At 33.6% G+C, this 16,736-nt stretch overlaps 1 protein-coding gene across 1 annotated transcript in view; it reads right to left on the bottom strand.

Annotated features, from left to right (window-relative positions):
* EIF3E (eukaryotic translation initiation factor 3 subunit E) overlaps positions 1–16,736 on the bottom strand; it is a 47,929-nt gene that overhangs the window by 15,212 nt on the left and 15,981 nt on the right. The window contains 5 exon segments of the mRNA NM_001034603.1: positions 943–1,052; positions 2,258–2,359; positions 3,384–3,510; positions 13,799–13,923; positions 14,603–14,728. Coding sequence (NP_001029775.1) covers positions 943–1,052; positions 2,258–2,359; positions 3,384–3,510; positions 13,799–13,923; positions 14,603–14,728 — 590 coding nt within the window.

The following is a 16,736-nucleotide window of genomic DNA, read 5'->3' as shown; positions in this document are numbered from 1 at the left end:
GATTGGGAACCAGATTTTTAAAATTGTATCAGTATATCTGCTAGCTATAATAAAGTACTAAATAAGGTCAAAGCTTCAACTCCCAAAGGAAAAGACCCATGTTCACACTAGAATTCTAACTCTAAATAACCACTTCAATGACAACCCACTAAAATAAGGCAAGCAATAATGGATGACTTAGTGAAAACCAAAGGCTCTAAAGAAAAACTTTGGTGTACATACAACTCCTAAGAGGCAAACATTAACGTAGTAAGTTTTTAAACATTTAAGGAGCATTAACTGTTTGCCTTCATCTGTGGTCAAGGGGCACTGCTATTTTTCAATTCCTAATACATAAAATCAGTTTCTAATAAATTACCTAAGTTTCACAATTTTTTCCCGAACAATTTCTTCACACAACAGAGAAAATTTCAACTGAAATTCTCCATAACTTTTCCATGTTTCAACATTTTAGGATGTCACAGGAGTTTACTATGAGAATTCAAATATATAATTAAATAAAATAAATTCAATTCACTGAAATAATTACCAAATGTGGTCTTTTCAACAGCATTTCCAATTTACTAAGGACTAATTCCTTAAGTGAACTCCTGTTGAAAACCATTCTAAAACTGGTCATTGCTCTTTTCTCCCTATGTAATGGTATAAAAGTATTCTTTTAAAAAGTAACTCTCTGACAATCATAATACTGCCTTCAAGTAATTTTCAAAAATCATGCTTTCCCACACATATAGAAAATAAGAAGGATCTGAAGCATCCCAGAATTCAAACAAAATTTAGGATTTTTAATAAATCACTATGACATTTCCTTTTTCTACTATAGCACAGAGAAATACAATAGAAATCCAACTAACTGGAATCCTGGTAACTGTAACTTTATAATAAATGAAAAGTTTATAGGAATTTAAAAGTAGAAAGTATAAATTAAATCAGTATTCTTACTTAATGCTGATACACTGATGGATGCGACAAAAAGTCTCAAATATGAACAGACGGGCATTTTCAATGAAATCCTCAAGACAAGCCACCAAGAAGAAATCATTCACTAGTACCTATACGAATAAAATATAAGAGGAAAAAATTATAAGTGCCGATGAGCAATTTTAAAAATTTGTCTCAAATATGTTCTTTGTTCTCTACTCATTATTCCTTTCATTACAACTCTCTCATCTAATATCACAGGTTCTACTTCACAGCACTTTTCAGAACACTATATTCAAGTCTCTAGAAATGCAAATAAGAAGAAAATGAATGCTACAAGAAAAAGAGCTAAAAACTACAACGTTTCCTTGTTCCACTGATGACCTGATCAGCCTTACGACAAAGAAGCTTTGTCCTGTCATTAATCTATAGAAATGCTCTGTAGATAATGTATTTCCAGCTTTTTAAAGTAGATATGAACTAAAGATATGCATACTTCTGTGATAATAAGTAGAGCCGAAAGCCACAGGAGAAAAAAATTCAAAGGGTGACACCTATTTCACAGATGTATCATAATTAAAAGAGAATATTTTAACTTCAAGAACAGCAACCAAGTGCCCCACTGCCTGGCACGGCCTAGATACTTAGTATTACAATAAACACCAATATCTAATAATGTCACATTTGACTGCATGTACACAAGTTGTTATACTACATATACCCAAGTTGTTACAAATTTTGTTCAATGTTTGAAAATCATCTCTAAAGGTATACTTACTTACAGATTTGGTAAATGCATTTAACAAGTAATCCTTAGTTTTTCAAAACTTGCAAACTAACTTACTAAGAAAAAAGACTGTAAGCCCAACTTTCTCAGATGCTCTGACAGTACCTTAGTTTCTGCCAGCTAACAGAAGACACTAGTTTAAAAATTCACTCTTAGCTTGACTGATTTATAGCAAATGTTAAAATACAGTCATAAGAAAAATTTCAAATTAGGCCTGCTTATGTAACATGCTGGAATCACAACTGTGATGTAAAACTTGATATAATTTTGCTTATACATATAAAGCATTTCACATATTTTTATTCATTCAGGATAAGACATGAAATTATGTGTGTATTTATAAAGCCCTTAATATTTTAATCAACTGTTAACAAAAGGGGTAGACACATAGTAATAACATTAGAAATGTCTTCGACCCAACACATTTCTAAACAGTCTGCCATTTTAAGGTTAATAAACATTTCTGACATAATTAATAAAACTCTGTTAATTCTTATAATACCCCCAAATTAAAGAATTATTAATTTGTAAGCAAAAATGTATACTTACTGATTCACATTCCCTTAGCTTTTTCTGAGCCCCATCAAAGTCAAAATTAACATATAAGCATTCAACAAATTCTGTAATTGGGTCTTTATATGTGTAAGACTCCTGTAAAATTAAGTCAAAGGTTAAGCTGGATTTGATTCAACACTGTTTAGTAGTAGACAGCCCCCAATCTTCCTATTTTCTCCTCCCTTACCATTAGTTTCTAACAAATTACCAAGTACTATCTTCTCAAAGCAACTGCTCATATCCTAATTCATGGCCACACCTTAACCTTATAATGCCTTCTAAACCAAGTTCTCTAAATGGTCATCCTAGAACCATTCCAGAAGCTTTCAAATTCCTCTACAGCCAAAAGCCTCCCTTAGTCAATAAACAGTGATGAACTTCTCCAAGTGTATTCATATTCTGATGAATAAAACTGCCTTTTTCTATCTAAATTATTCTCAGATAAAATAAATATTGAAGTTCTTTTTGAACCCACAGTTAGTTATTGTTGAGTTATTGTTTAGTTATATTCACTAAAAACCAAGCAGTAGTGCTATAGCTTGTGCACAAGATAGGTATATTAAAATTATGTAAAGATTAACTACTTTGGTATTATTTAGGTAGTGTCCTTCAAAAAAAAATCCAGGCTCCGCATCTCCTTTACTCTTTGCAGTAAGAGCAACACTAATACACAATAATATATTAAGTATCCAACTAGCAGAGAGCAGTATTCATTCATGCCACACCTACCATAAATATATCTTGAACTGAAAGGCAGCATATGCCCATTTGGGGCTCTTTTCATGTATATGTTCCTCCTATTTTTAAAAAGATTTTTAGCCTACCAACAGGGGCTTCCCTGATAGCTCAGCTGGTAAAGAATCTGCCTGCAATGCAGGAGACCCTGGTTCGATCCCTGGGTTGGAAAGATCCCCTGAAGAACTGAAAGGCCACCCACTCCAGTATTCTGGCCTGGAGAATCCCACGGACTGTATAGGCCACGGGGTTGAGGAGAGTGGGACACGACTGAGCGACTTTCACTTTCACTCTTTTCACCGTTAAGAACTAAGAGTCCTTCTTCAAGAAAAAAAGGTTAAAGTTTAGGCACATTTTAAAAATCAATAAAGATTTTACTTTTTACCTGCTGAATAACTTTGACCAGATCTTTTAGCACCTGCCGGCGTTTTCGAACATCTTTGTTTGTTATGACTGCTGTGGTCAAGTAGCGGAGAATATGTGGACACATCGTTTGAATTGCATTAAGATACCTAAATAAAAACATGCAATTTACTTAATAACTTACCAAGTTTTCTAGATCTATAATCATCTCTGATTTAAAGAAAACACTTAAGCAGCCCATCAGACTGCACTGTTCCAGTAACCAAGGATTGTAAAACAATTACAAATGAGTATTATTAGGGCCATCTTCACCAAGAAAAAGTTTAAATGTAAGAATGCTAGCTGGTATTTCTCAATTTGGAGTGAGATGAGAGACTCACTTAAGAGGTAAATAATTCTATTACCACTGCTGAGTAAAAGGATTTTGAAAGGCTCTTATATAAGCCATCAGTCTGTTTCAAAAGATTTCATTTACCTGTAAGAACAAATGTTATGAAAAGCTATGTGCAAAACACTCCTCATAATTAAGAGAATCAGGAGCTTACACAAATTGAATTAAAAACAATTAATTTCAGGGGATGGAAGACTGGAAACTATTCTGATGATAAGCAGCTGACCACCCTGGTCATTCGGTATTTATACCTGTATTTCTTCTGCTCAATTTCCTTTTACAGCTCTCTCATTTTTATCCAGTAAGAACCTCTGAGCACCATGTTGGAAATATTTGTCAATAAAGTCCATTTCTTTTAGTTGAATCTTCAAGCTCCAAAGTACCCACCCAGCTCTATCTCCCAGCATACCACTGACTGCCTCCTGCTTTCCTCACTTCTCATTAAAGCTCACGCCACATGAACTGCTCCCCCAAACACATCCCTCTCAACGTCTAAATGCTAGCCATTCTTCAAGGTCCAGAAGAGAAACCTTATCTCCCAAGATCTCCCAGATTATAATGTTAATAAATCTCTATACTTTGTCATAATGTAGATACGCCATAAAATGTTGTTTGAACTCATCAGAGGACCCTACAATCTGATAATAACCTACCATTTAGATAAAATCTAGTTCCACTTACTCCTCTTTAAATTCCCTCTAAACAAGGCAAGGTATAAAAATAATCAACATTAACTCAAGAACAAAACAATTTCTAAGAAAAGATAACTAACTAAATCAGCTAAAAGCTTCATTATCTGAAAAATTAAGTATGAGTTTCAGGCAGAAAAGTTTAAATGCAATTTTTGTTGTTCAGTACAAGTGACTGCCTCAATACTATTACCAGAGACATGGTATATAGGAGAGCATGATTGATTTTCTTAATCAGATTTGAAGTAGGTAGTTTTAGTAGACATTTATGGAACTCATTCATAGATTTATTCATACAAGATTAAAGTTTATTTTATATAATGGTAACCCCCTCCTTTTTACTTATCCTTTCTCTGTATTATTGCATCATGTATAATTTCACTGTTTTTATTGGAAAATGATGTCCTTAAGAAATCATTTCTCTCTATGTGGGTATATAGCTGGGTTAGAAAATTATTGTGAAGGGCCAGATAATGAATATTTTAGGTTTTGCAGGTCAAGAGGCAAGACTCAGAATATTAATCAGGCACCTATATAAAAATAAAACAAATTTCTAAAATATTTTATTATAAAAACTCAAAAATATAATAGCTGACTACAAATATTTATAATTCAAGTCTACTAATAAAAATAGTAAAATTCCAACTTTGCTTAATTGGGTTCAAATTTAGAGATCCCTATTAAAATTTATTGCAAATGTTTATTTGTTAATGCTAATCTGTAATGAGATTTTTCATATTTAACCTGACAATGATTTTTTAATGTATGCAGGTACTACCAAACATTAATATCAATGATAAGACTTTAATTTAGCATATTTATCACTTGGGGAAGGCTTTTTTAGAATTCTGTTAAGATCTTTTGATACTGCCTTTTAGCTATCATTATATTGCAAATAAATCATTTCTATTTCAACTGCACAGTTAGATGGATTTTCATACACAGAAATTTCCTTTGTACTTACAATGAGATCTAAAACTTTTTGGAAATGTAACTTGAGCTTAAAAAAATGTATCTGCTACAAATCTGTGTGGGAATGAAGGTCTCATTTCTTCTTTAGACTTTTGAAAGAACAGGAAAGGTTAAAGCAGCTAGACATTACTTAGGATTCATACTATGTTATTCATCATCAAATGCCTGCTGCAGTACAAGTCTGCATATAAGTACTGTTCAGATATGTAATTTTAGGTTGAACTAAGAAACGTTAAGTCTATACCAAAATATAACTTCCAGAGCCATCCAGGGCTTGCTCATAGTGGTTGAGGGCAATTTTTTGTTAAGGAAAATTTCCATCTTACTCCAACCTAGAAAAAGTCACAATAAAACTTTGCCACTGCAAAGCCATTTTATCACTGTGGTACTAGGGAAAGTCAAGATATTCTATTGATCAAACAGAAACTCAGGGACTGTGAACAGTTAAGCCCACAAAAGAAAATGAAGCTCACTGTTGACGCTAATGGTTTAATAATACACCATGGATTCAGGAATCTTCCACAAAATACATGGAAATGTATAGTGCAATGGACAACTATAGGCTTTCAACACCTCACATTTTCACAAGCTTTGTAAATTTGTCCAATAATAAGCAATTTTCTCCCCCACATATATTTGCCACCAATATTTTTAACATAGTTTAGCAGATTCCACTCCAGGTTGTACTAAATTAGTGTTTTCTTAACTCTGAAAATATTTTCAACTGTAGTTGTTCCACAGACTATTTATAATAAAGGCATGTTCTTCAGACACTTCAAATTCCAACAGTGATTCCTCAAATCAACAACTAGCCATAATGATAAACATCTATCAACAGAATCTAAGAAATCACTAAAAAATCATATACTTTATTTTTTAATTGACTACTTATGTGCTCCCAATATCTTCAGTTCTGAGGAACAGTTCTCAGTAGAAGGCTATAAGTTTTAAACCAATTCTTTTTTTCTGGACATATTTTTTTGGCTGCTGCAACTGAACGTAACTAGTAAACGGCTTTCCTTACTTGGTTAACAAAAGAGCTGTTCAGAAACTTACTTTGGTTGAAGCCTCATTTTCCTTAATTTTGTGAGGAAATTCTGCTGCAATATTGTTTTAAATTTCCTAAATTTTCTGAGAGCTGCTTTATAATCAGTTGGGAATACTGTAATGAGTGCTTATGGTCTGGTTATATGGATGAACACTGTACACTTTTAGCATATCTACAATGTCAGTTCAATGCTTTGCTTTCTAATTTGAAACAAAATATTTCCAGTGTATTGTGCCTTAAAATTTAAGCACATCTGAAATCCACTTTTCTCCTGTTGTTTTGACATGATGAGTATGCACTGATAAAATGCTGCCATGTAGATACACATGACACTTGAAAAGGGCCAGGCACTAGGGCAGCATCACTGGGATTCAAAGAGCACTGAGCAGCAGTGAAGCAAGGCAAGCGCAACAACGTATGACCATTTCCGTCACAACAATTCTACTCTGCTGTTACTGTCCGAAAGCAGATATAGATCATCTCTGTATCTCTCTATATCCATCTATCTCTATACGTGCACGGATCAGATAGATCAATATAGATCAATGACATTAAAACTGTAATTTCATAATTTTCACATCACAAAATATTATTCTTTTCACTGTTTTTCCTAACCATTTAAAATGCAAAAGTCATTCTCAGATTGCAGGCCATGAGAAAAAAGGTAATGGGCCACAATTTTTAGCTCGCGGTCCATAGCTTTTGGTATACAGCATTACCACAGTAGACTTCCAAACACAGCAGGGAATTCCTACCTGCTAGGAAAGAAGCGATCCTGTCTATGTATGGGTGCAAGTTATCTATATTCATCAGTACAAAAAGGAAGGGAGTGAGGATTAAGGGTGATTCTGGGCAAGTCATCTTAGTGTAAACTAAGGATCAGTAATCATATGATTTAGTTCAAATATAAAAAAACTAGGTATTGCTATTTAACAGCCTGCCAGTAACCACTGTGCTTTTCTGTTATACTTCTCTATCATTCATCTCCTTTCTTCTTTATCAATAAAAATTTTAAAGTCAAATCAATTTTCATCTTCTAACTTCTCCAGGTCTCACTGGTAAGTGTCATAAATTTATACTGTTTAACACGCACAATACATCTGCTGCTGCTGCCAAGTCGCTTCAGTCGTGTCCGACTCTGTGCGACCCCACAGACGGAACCCACCAGGCTCCCCCGTCCCTGGGATTCTCCAGGCAAGAACACCGAAGTGGGTTGCCATTTCCTTCTCCAGTGCATGAAGGTGAAAAGTGAAAGTGAAGTTGCTCAGTCGTGTCTGACTCTGAGCGACCCCATGGACTGCAGCCTGCCGGGCTCCTCCATCCATGGGTTTTCCAGGCAAGAGTACTAGAGTGGGGTGCCATCGCCTTCTCTGGCACAGTACATCTATATTTAGTTAAATATGTTCTTAAGCTACTTGTGTTATTTGTTTGGATTATAAACTATGTAAGAAAAGAGCCTATACTTTCTCCATTTTTGAAATCTAACTTAAAACTATTTTTCCTTTAAATAAGAGGTTCAGTATTTATTGTGTTCTGAAGTGCAATTTCAGGAAGGTCAAATAAGAAAGTTTACTCTTTCTCTAGCACAACCCTGCTCTGATTGTTTAATTTTATGGAAGTGTTCTTACAGTATTTTTTAATTATAAGTCAGAATGTTTAGTAATCAAAGGATAAGACAGAATAAACCACCAAATAAAATTCTCCTCTCAAACATGCTTATAATCTAGTTAGGGTGATAAGGCAATTGTAAGTTTTTTTTAGAAAGACATTAATTAAACTTCAAGTATAAGGTAGGCACAATATACAGGACCTTATGTAGGAAGTAAACCTGAGCTGGATCTTGAAAAACAGGCAGGCTTTGAATTGGTACAAAAAGAAGAAAAGGGTATTTCCAGAAAGGCTAAAAAAATTTAAAAAGGCTAGACTTACTATAACTGCAGAGGATGGATTTTTAGAGATCATCCTAAGCTGAAGCAAGTAAAATACTTGCATAAAAAAGTTTTCTTGTCAGGAACAATTAGGAAGTTTTGGAAAAATAACGGCAGATAGTATGTGAGGATAAATTCTGGACACGATCCAGTTGACTGTTAACAGTAAAACTTGAAATTTCTTAGGAAATACACATTTTTTTATTTAGAAAACAAATCAAACATTCTTTTGCTAACTGAACTTTGAATCTTTTTTTACAAATGGAGAGTAACGAGAGCATTGTATTACATATGCATTCTTCTTACTAAATAGCATCTACGTTTGGAAGCCTCATCTCTAATAGCCTACGAACACTGTTCCAGCTTACATTTGATACCTTATCTTATATATTATATTACATTTAAAAGTTCAACATTTTCAAACGTGTAAATCATCTCCATTTTAGATTCAGAATAAATTATGGCAGAAATGATAATGTATATGATATAAGAGACTCAACCGGCTCTGGCATCTAAACTTTCACTTCAAGGACAAAAGTATAAATAATCATCGCAGTACTTTTTGTACTTGAAAAAAGCCTGAAATCACAATCTATATAAACTATCAATTTAATATATACTCAATGAACCACATTCAATTGTATTTCTGTGCTATTAGAAATTAAAACCAGAAAAATATGATACTTTCTCCATTAATACCTACTATATACCAATGACAATTGAAAAAGACATACTGACTGTAGAGACATAAATGCAAGTTACACACTACTTCCTAAAACCTACTCTACTTAAAGAATATGCAATCTAGGAAAACGAATGAAACAATAATCTGTCAAGCCAACTGGGTGTTTTCTCACATGAAAAAGTTATAATCAGGCAAAAATGAGAATATGTCATTAAGACATTACTAATGAGGAAGAAAATATGATGGCAACCTGACCCTATGGCAAGTGAAGATGATAAGCACCATATTTTGGAGAAATTTTAAAGCTGTAATACTAAGTTGGGAGGATGAAAATGTTTGACATTTACTAATACATTGCTAATTTTATTTTCACTGCCTTTGTTCTGTTTTTCTGTACTTTTAATCAAGGTTTTAAAAGTCGAACAAGTATTCTAGGCTATGAACTAATTTCTGAGTGCTGCTTTGGCAGGTATTTCATAATTATAACACTTAATCTCTTTGATTCAGTTATTTATAAAACTTTTAATAATGCCCAGTTTTACTGTATTTTTGTCCAGGAAGCACATGCTATGAAATTTCTAGTTTTTAAAAACGTATTCAGAGATTTTTAATGGCATAAGGTATTCTTTTTTATACATGAACCCATGGAAATACAAATGAAAGCATTAAGCCTACTTACAAAATACAGCTTCATAATTAACTGTCTTAATTCTAAGTTGTTATTTTAATTATATTTTTATAACCATGAACCTTTATATTACTTTAAAATTTAAAAAACAAATATTTTTTGCATTGTTTTCCTTTATAAGTTTGATTTTTTATCTTCAACAAAACTTTCTGCTATCTCAACTACTACCTTTATATTTCTACTATTTATAATAAATGATTCTACTAAGGAATTAAATATAGTTGTAATTATATAAAAGCCATAAGGTTGTCAAGAACAAATCCATACTATTTCCCCTTGATCTGTATTATAGAATTTTTACAGTGGGTTTGAATATTTTTACTTTTCTTGTTTATTTTATTTAAAGATGTGTTTTTAAAATCAGCTCAATAATATTCCTCTCTGGATACACATGAAACTATAAAAACTATAGGAGAGTGAGTCTATCCATAAGTAGTAGCGTGGAAGGCCAATTCCTAGGGATCCCTATGACTTTATACAAGAAAACCTGTCCTTATAACCCACCTGCTAGGTACCAAGATTAGAGCCAGCTATTACAGTATCTAATGTCTGAATCAAATTTGCTCATTTAGGGAAGGTTCATACTTTGCACTCATGACTTTAGAGATATTAATAAATTCATAAGACAATCTTACAGGTTTATTATTCAGAAGGGAGGCAAAATACTACATGACAATTTTATTTTTAATCTCCCCTCATTTGAATGCATGTCTGATTAACCCCCATAAATACTGAGAACTATATCCTTAATTTTTGAATTTGAAATTCTCACAAAACATCTTTTTTCATAAGATGCATGGATAGTTTAAAATTAAAGATAGGTAGTACTCATCAATTTAGTAAGAGAAAACTATCGTTATTAGGAAGACTTGAGAACTTGATAAAAAATATTTAAATCAATACTGGGGACCAGGAAAGAAAGAAGATGGGGGCAAAGTGAGAGGTAGTTGATCTGAAATAGAATCATAAAAAGAGAAGTATAGAAAAAAGCAAATCTTGGAAAAGTCCACTCAAATATTTAGGGTGACATACACACCACAACATGTTCCTGACCTGGATCCTGGATAGACCTAGTGACAAAAATATTGTGGAAATGGATATGTTAATATGAATGGTGCTATTAAACATTCTAGTCACATAAATTAATATTCTATCCTGATTCCAAGTATTCATAAAGAAATCTTCTGTACTCCACAACTTCCTATATAAATATTAAACCTATAGGGTCAGAACAATCTGGTCAATGTTTCATGTTCTTAGTCCTCTTAGCACTTATAGCAAATGATGGCATGTCAGTTTTTTTGAAGTTGGTTTAGCTTTTTTCTTTGCAAATAAACCCCTAAAATACTACCAAATAAAGCTGTGGGCTTCCTATACCAAAAGTCAGAAAAAAAATATAACATCCTTGTAGGATCTTACTTGAGTACACAGTGACTTTCCTTTTTTAACCTTTTCTAAGAGCTTACTTAATGCAACAAATGTACTATAACTTAACTTTCCAGATTACAATCTATTATTGCATCCAGCAAAGAGTATGCAACTATAAAATTTTAGGGGCTTCCCTGGTGCCTCAGCTGGTAAAGAATCCGCCTGCAATGCAGAAGACCTGGGTTTGATCCCTGGGTTGGGAAGATCCCTTGGAGAAGGGAAAGGCTACTCACTCCAGTATTCTGGCCTGGAGAACTCCATGGACTGTATAGTTCCTAGGGTTGCAAAAGAACCCTAGGAACTATACAGTCCTAGGCAAGACAAGACTGAGCAACGTTCAATTTCCTACAAAGAGGGTTTCTTTAAGGAGGAACAGCAGCTCAGATAGAAATAAGCTTTTATGCCTTACCGACTATTGTGAACCTAGATGGTATATCTGAATGCTATAATCTCTAATAAAATAAATAACTGTAAACCATGTAAGTTATAAAAAATTTTATCTCTTGTAATTTACATTTAAAATTTAATGCTGGAATCATACACTGTCTTCTACCTCACTTAATGCCATGTAGTTTTTGCTTTTTCAAGGAAAGATCAAAAAAATTTCCTGTTACAAAAACTTCCTTGCCTGTGTTCAGTTTTAACAAACTGGACTACTGTATCATGATACAAGGGCTTCCCTTGTGGCTCAGCTGGTAAAGAATCCACCTGAGGGAGACCTGGGTTTGATCCCTGGGTTTGGAAGATCCCCTGGAGAAGGTAAAGTCTACCCACTCCAGTATTATGGCCTGGAAAATTCCATGGACTGTATAGTCTACGGGGTCACAAAGAGTCGGACACAACTGAGCAACTTTCACTATCCTGCAAATACTGACTAAATACACTAATACTGAACTTAAGTTATAATATTAATACAGAAAATAAGCCAAGCAGATTTCTGATAAAAGTGCTTCTATTTGCCAGATTCAGGGGAATATTTAGCATTTAATGGAGAAAACACAATTTATACCATTTAAAAATGGCTCCCTGTTTCTACATTTAAAAATTACTGGCACTTCTTGGTTGGCAAATATTTTTCATCTTTATCACCACCAATAATTTCTCTTAAATTTAAAGTTCAGATGTTCACGTTAACAACTTAACTGAAGAAGTCAAATATTTCAGTGTTAAAAACCTTAATAAACTGAGCATTTAAAGAACATGGTTACTAATGTGATCAGTTTAGATGATTATATTTCATCAACTTATGTAAAAATATTGCTAGAGTACTACTGCCTTGTTTTTAAAACTTCAGAAAATCACACAAAAAATATAGGTTATTCAATGTTCACTGATTTTATATTAAAAGGGTATTATACCATCAATTCCTAAACTATACTTTTGTAAAGTAAATACACATTTTAGAAAAAAATTAAAATCTTAATTTGACAGACAACAATAAGCAAAAATCAAGTGAAATGTATTAGGATCTCTATCTTAATTTAGGTTAAAAATAACAGAAATATGGCTCAAAGTATTTATGTGTGATTTAGCCAACAATGCAGTTAATAAGTCACACCCAGAAACACAAGTTAATGAAATCTTGGGTTAAATTAATAAAAGCATATGCACTGGTCACTGAAGCTAATATTGCCACTGTTTTCTATAAAGCTTAGATATTCTAGAATAAGCTTTCAATTTTAAACATCCAGATTTTGAAAACGCTATGGATAAACTGGTGGTTATCTAAGAACGGCAGCCATAATACTAAAGAACGTAACAAACTACATTACTTGATAAAATCAGAGATATTTAGCTTGAAGGAAAGAAAAATAAGGAAAATTATCTTCAGGTATCTGAAATATTTTCATAAAGTAAGTCCTGTTTTCTGTTGCTCCAACCAAAATATTAAGAAATAACAGGTAGAAGATTCAGAGGCATAAAGAATAAATTTTAAAAATGACTTCTACCTAATGATAGAATAGTATAGTTCACAAAGCAGTGTATTTCTTGTTACCAAAAGCTGGATGATAGAGCAAAGATGATATAATAGGGATTCCTGGGATGTATTATCTTCCTTCCAAATAATACAGCCTAAAGTCTTCGAATTCTGAAGCTTTCATGCAAGTATGAATTACCTGGATTTTTGTTACACAGAAGATTCTATTCAGTTCTTCTAGGATAAGGCATAACATTCTGCAAAATGCTGATGCTGGTGGCCCAGGGACCACACTTAAAGAGCACTTTAGGGCTCAGAATATACTTTTATCAAATAATTTACTTAAGAGTTATATGTAAGCTTTTTCCATGAACAAGCACATCTACCACATGAAGAAGGGAAAAAAAAATGTGAAAACAAATTTAAATGTTAGAAATACATTTTAAATTTTAAAAATCCCGTTTGATTTCATATAATTAAAGTGAAAATTATACAGTGGGGACTTCGCTGGTGGTCCAGTGGCTAAAACTGCAGCTCCGATGCAGGGGGCCCAGTTCAATCCCTGGTTGGGAAGCTAGATCCCACATGCCACAACTAAAAGCTCCCGCAGGCCACAACAAAGACACAGTGCGGCCAGATAAATAAACAAATAAATATTAAAAAAAAAACAAAAACAGTGAAATAACTTACTGTGGCTGGTAAAGGAAGAGATCAATAATGTTATCGCGCCCTTTGGGATGATTGAAGAAAACAAACAGAGACCAATGAATAAGCCATGTCCGCTGCTGAAGAGACTGAAGTGGAGAACTCACAGACTAAAGGATTAAAAAATGTATACAAAGGAAATATTAATATATGAGAAAGAGGAAAGGGAATAAATTATTGCTAATACTGGAATTTTAAAATGAGAACCTTCTAAAGCATGCACACTGTGATTCTTACGATCAAAGTCCAATCTCCTATACTACTCTGCTCTCTACATGACCCTTGACATTCAAAATTTCCCTGTTCTCAGAGACAAATTCAACAATGTCCACTAAGCCATTTTTACAGAGCCTCTAAGTTACACTCATTTCAGAAAACATTTTTAAAAGCAAGCACTAAATTAAATACTCCATTAAAAGAGGTTTTATTAGACACTAATAGGAGATGAAAAATGTCTTCTGCATAGGACTTTCAATAAAGGGTAGCACTAAGAGTATTATGTCTCTTCCACTGAAACAGGTAAGAGAGGCATTACAGCTCTAACAAAAATGAAAGTGGAGTTATTTTCTCTAAGAGCCAAAAGAAGTTTGACAACTTCCTTCAAGGAGATTCAGTAAAATTAATCAACCCACTAACCCACTGTGATTTTTAAGTAAGGTCAACATTTTAGTTTAGTCTTCCTCCCTCCCATTCTTCCTTCCTTTTAAAAGTACACAGTGCTTTTCCTATTAAGAAGTATGAAGGATACATAGAAACTTCAGAGAATCACCTTAAAAAGGTGTAACTCACATTATTATCTATGGTCTCTTTTAGCCGTGTCAGGTCTTCCATGGCTGCATCCCAATTCTGCATTAAGATCTCAGAGGCCAGTTTTCCCCAGAGTGAACTCAAAGCATTTCTATCCGTTGCTGGAACCTGTTGAAGCCATCATAATTAATTATATTCTGAATACTCTGGAGGAATAGATAATGTTAAACCCTACATATCCACCCAGCCTACTAAAAAATCTAAAGCTCTCTTCCCAAAACTGCCCTTTATTTGGATCACACTGGTTAAGCTGACTCAAACAGCTTTCATTTAACTTAATTTACTAAAAATACTCAGGTCTTTGATATTCAGTCTAGATCAGAAAATAAAGAGTAACCTAAAACTAGGATACAGCACCAGTGTTTTAGCATAATCCATTTCAGATAATTTTAATCAGGGTTTCCCTGGTGGTTCAGATGGTAAAGAATCTGCCTGCAATGCAGGAGACCTGGGTTTGATCCCTGGGCTGGGAAGATCCCATGGAGAAGGCATGGCAACCCACTCCAGTATTCTTGCCTAGAGAATCCCAATGGACAGAGGAGTCTGGTGGGCTATAGTCCATGGAGTTGCAAAGAGTTGGACACGACTGAGTGACTAAGTACACAGCACATACACAATTAATCGAATTTTAGAGCCCTAAATCTTTGCCAAGATTTAAGATTCAGAAGCAATTTGTTGCTAAAAATTTGGAGTAAAGATGTGGAAATGAAGACTTGTGGATCTCATTTACAATTTAAAAAAAATTTTCAGAACAAAAAACTTTCTGAATTACGATACAAGTGGAAAAAGTCACAAAAAGAAAAGCAAGTGTATTGGCTAATAACATTAATAATTATCAAAGGAATATGCAATGAGCAACAAAAGTTCATTTTCTTATACAATCCTAATACCATGAAAGGTAAATAAAAACTTTTTATCTTCATTAAAAATGAGGGCAGAAATGATGCATGGAGAGCATAACTTGTTGAAAATTATACCTCTATTCATAAAAGCTATAGATTTCACACTGCAATTTTAACCTACAAAAAAAGAGAAATGAGGGCCATGCTCTCTCCTCTTGCCATTGGTGGAAGAGTATCATAAACCCAAACACCTATAAGGACTAGGCTACCAACAAAAACAAGTAAAGCCGGACTCTCAAAAAGCAAGGCAAAGAAAAGTGGATTATATAATGACTCTGAACTGTGCTAAAGCAGCAGAAGCAAGTGAGTGTACTGGAGGCAGAATACCTTTTTCACTGAAGCATTTACATGGTGGTATTAATTGTAAAGTACCATTAGTACATATCATAATTACAAGTTAAATAAAATTATATGGGCAGGACTGGAAATCCAAAAACTAAGAATTTTGGCTCTACCACTATAAACAGCTGAGCCATCTGTGCTTTAGCTTCCTCATTTATAGGATAAAGATACTATCAGAACCCACCTCAATTGTTGTATGAGTTAGATGACATAATATATGTAAACATGATTACATCATCATCTGACACATAATACAAACTCAGAAAATATGAGTCATTACCAAAACAATAATGAGACTAGAAATGACGATACAGAGTACTATAGGCTGCCTTAACTATGAGGATTAAGACCACACCTAATTCAGACTCAGCCTATACTAAGATTCTTCCTTTGACGGCAATAACTAATTCAAATATACTGAAAAATATATAACAAACTCTTAAAACAGGCAAACTCTTAGAACAGGCAAATAGCAGAGACTGAATTTGCAAATTAAAATTGGAAACATAATGAAACCACTGGTTCTTATTATTGTTACAATTTATGTCCACAAAAAACTTGTATACGAATATTCATTATCTTTATTTGAAACAGACAAAACCCAGAACTAATCCAAATGTTTATTAATGAATGAACAGAAAAACTAGTATATTCCTAGAACGTAAAGAATCAAACTTCTGATACATACAACAACACAAACACATCTCAAAAACTTGCTAGCCAAAATATGCCAGGCACAAGCTTAAAAATATCATTCCTCTTAAAATGAAATTCTACAAGGCCACTCTAACAGGGATGGAAACCAATCAGTAGACGAACAAGAGATGAGGTATGACTGCAAATGGAAACAAGGGGTCTTTCTGGGGTAAAAT

This window comes from Bos taurus, chromosome 14, assembly GCF_002263795.3.
Source record: "Bos taurus isolate L1 Dominette 01449 registration number 42190680 breed Hereford chromosome 14, ARS-UCD2.0, whole genome shotgun sequence".
Lineage (NCBI taxonomy): Eukaryota > Metazoa > Chordata > Mammalia > Artiodactyla > Bovidae > Bos > Bos taurus.
Note: the sequence above shows the minus strand (reverse complement) of the source record. Positions and strands in the feature narration are given on the sequence as shown.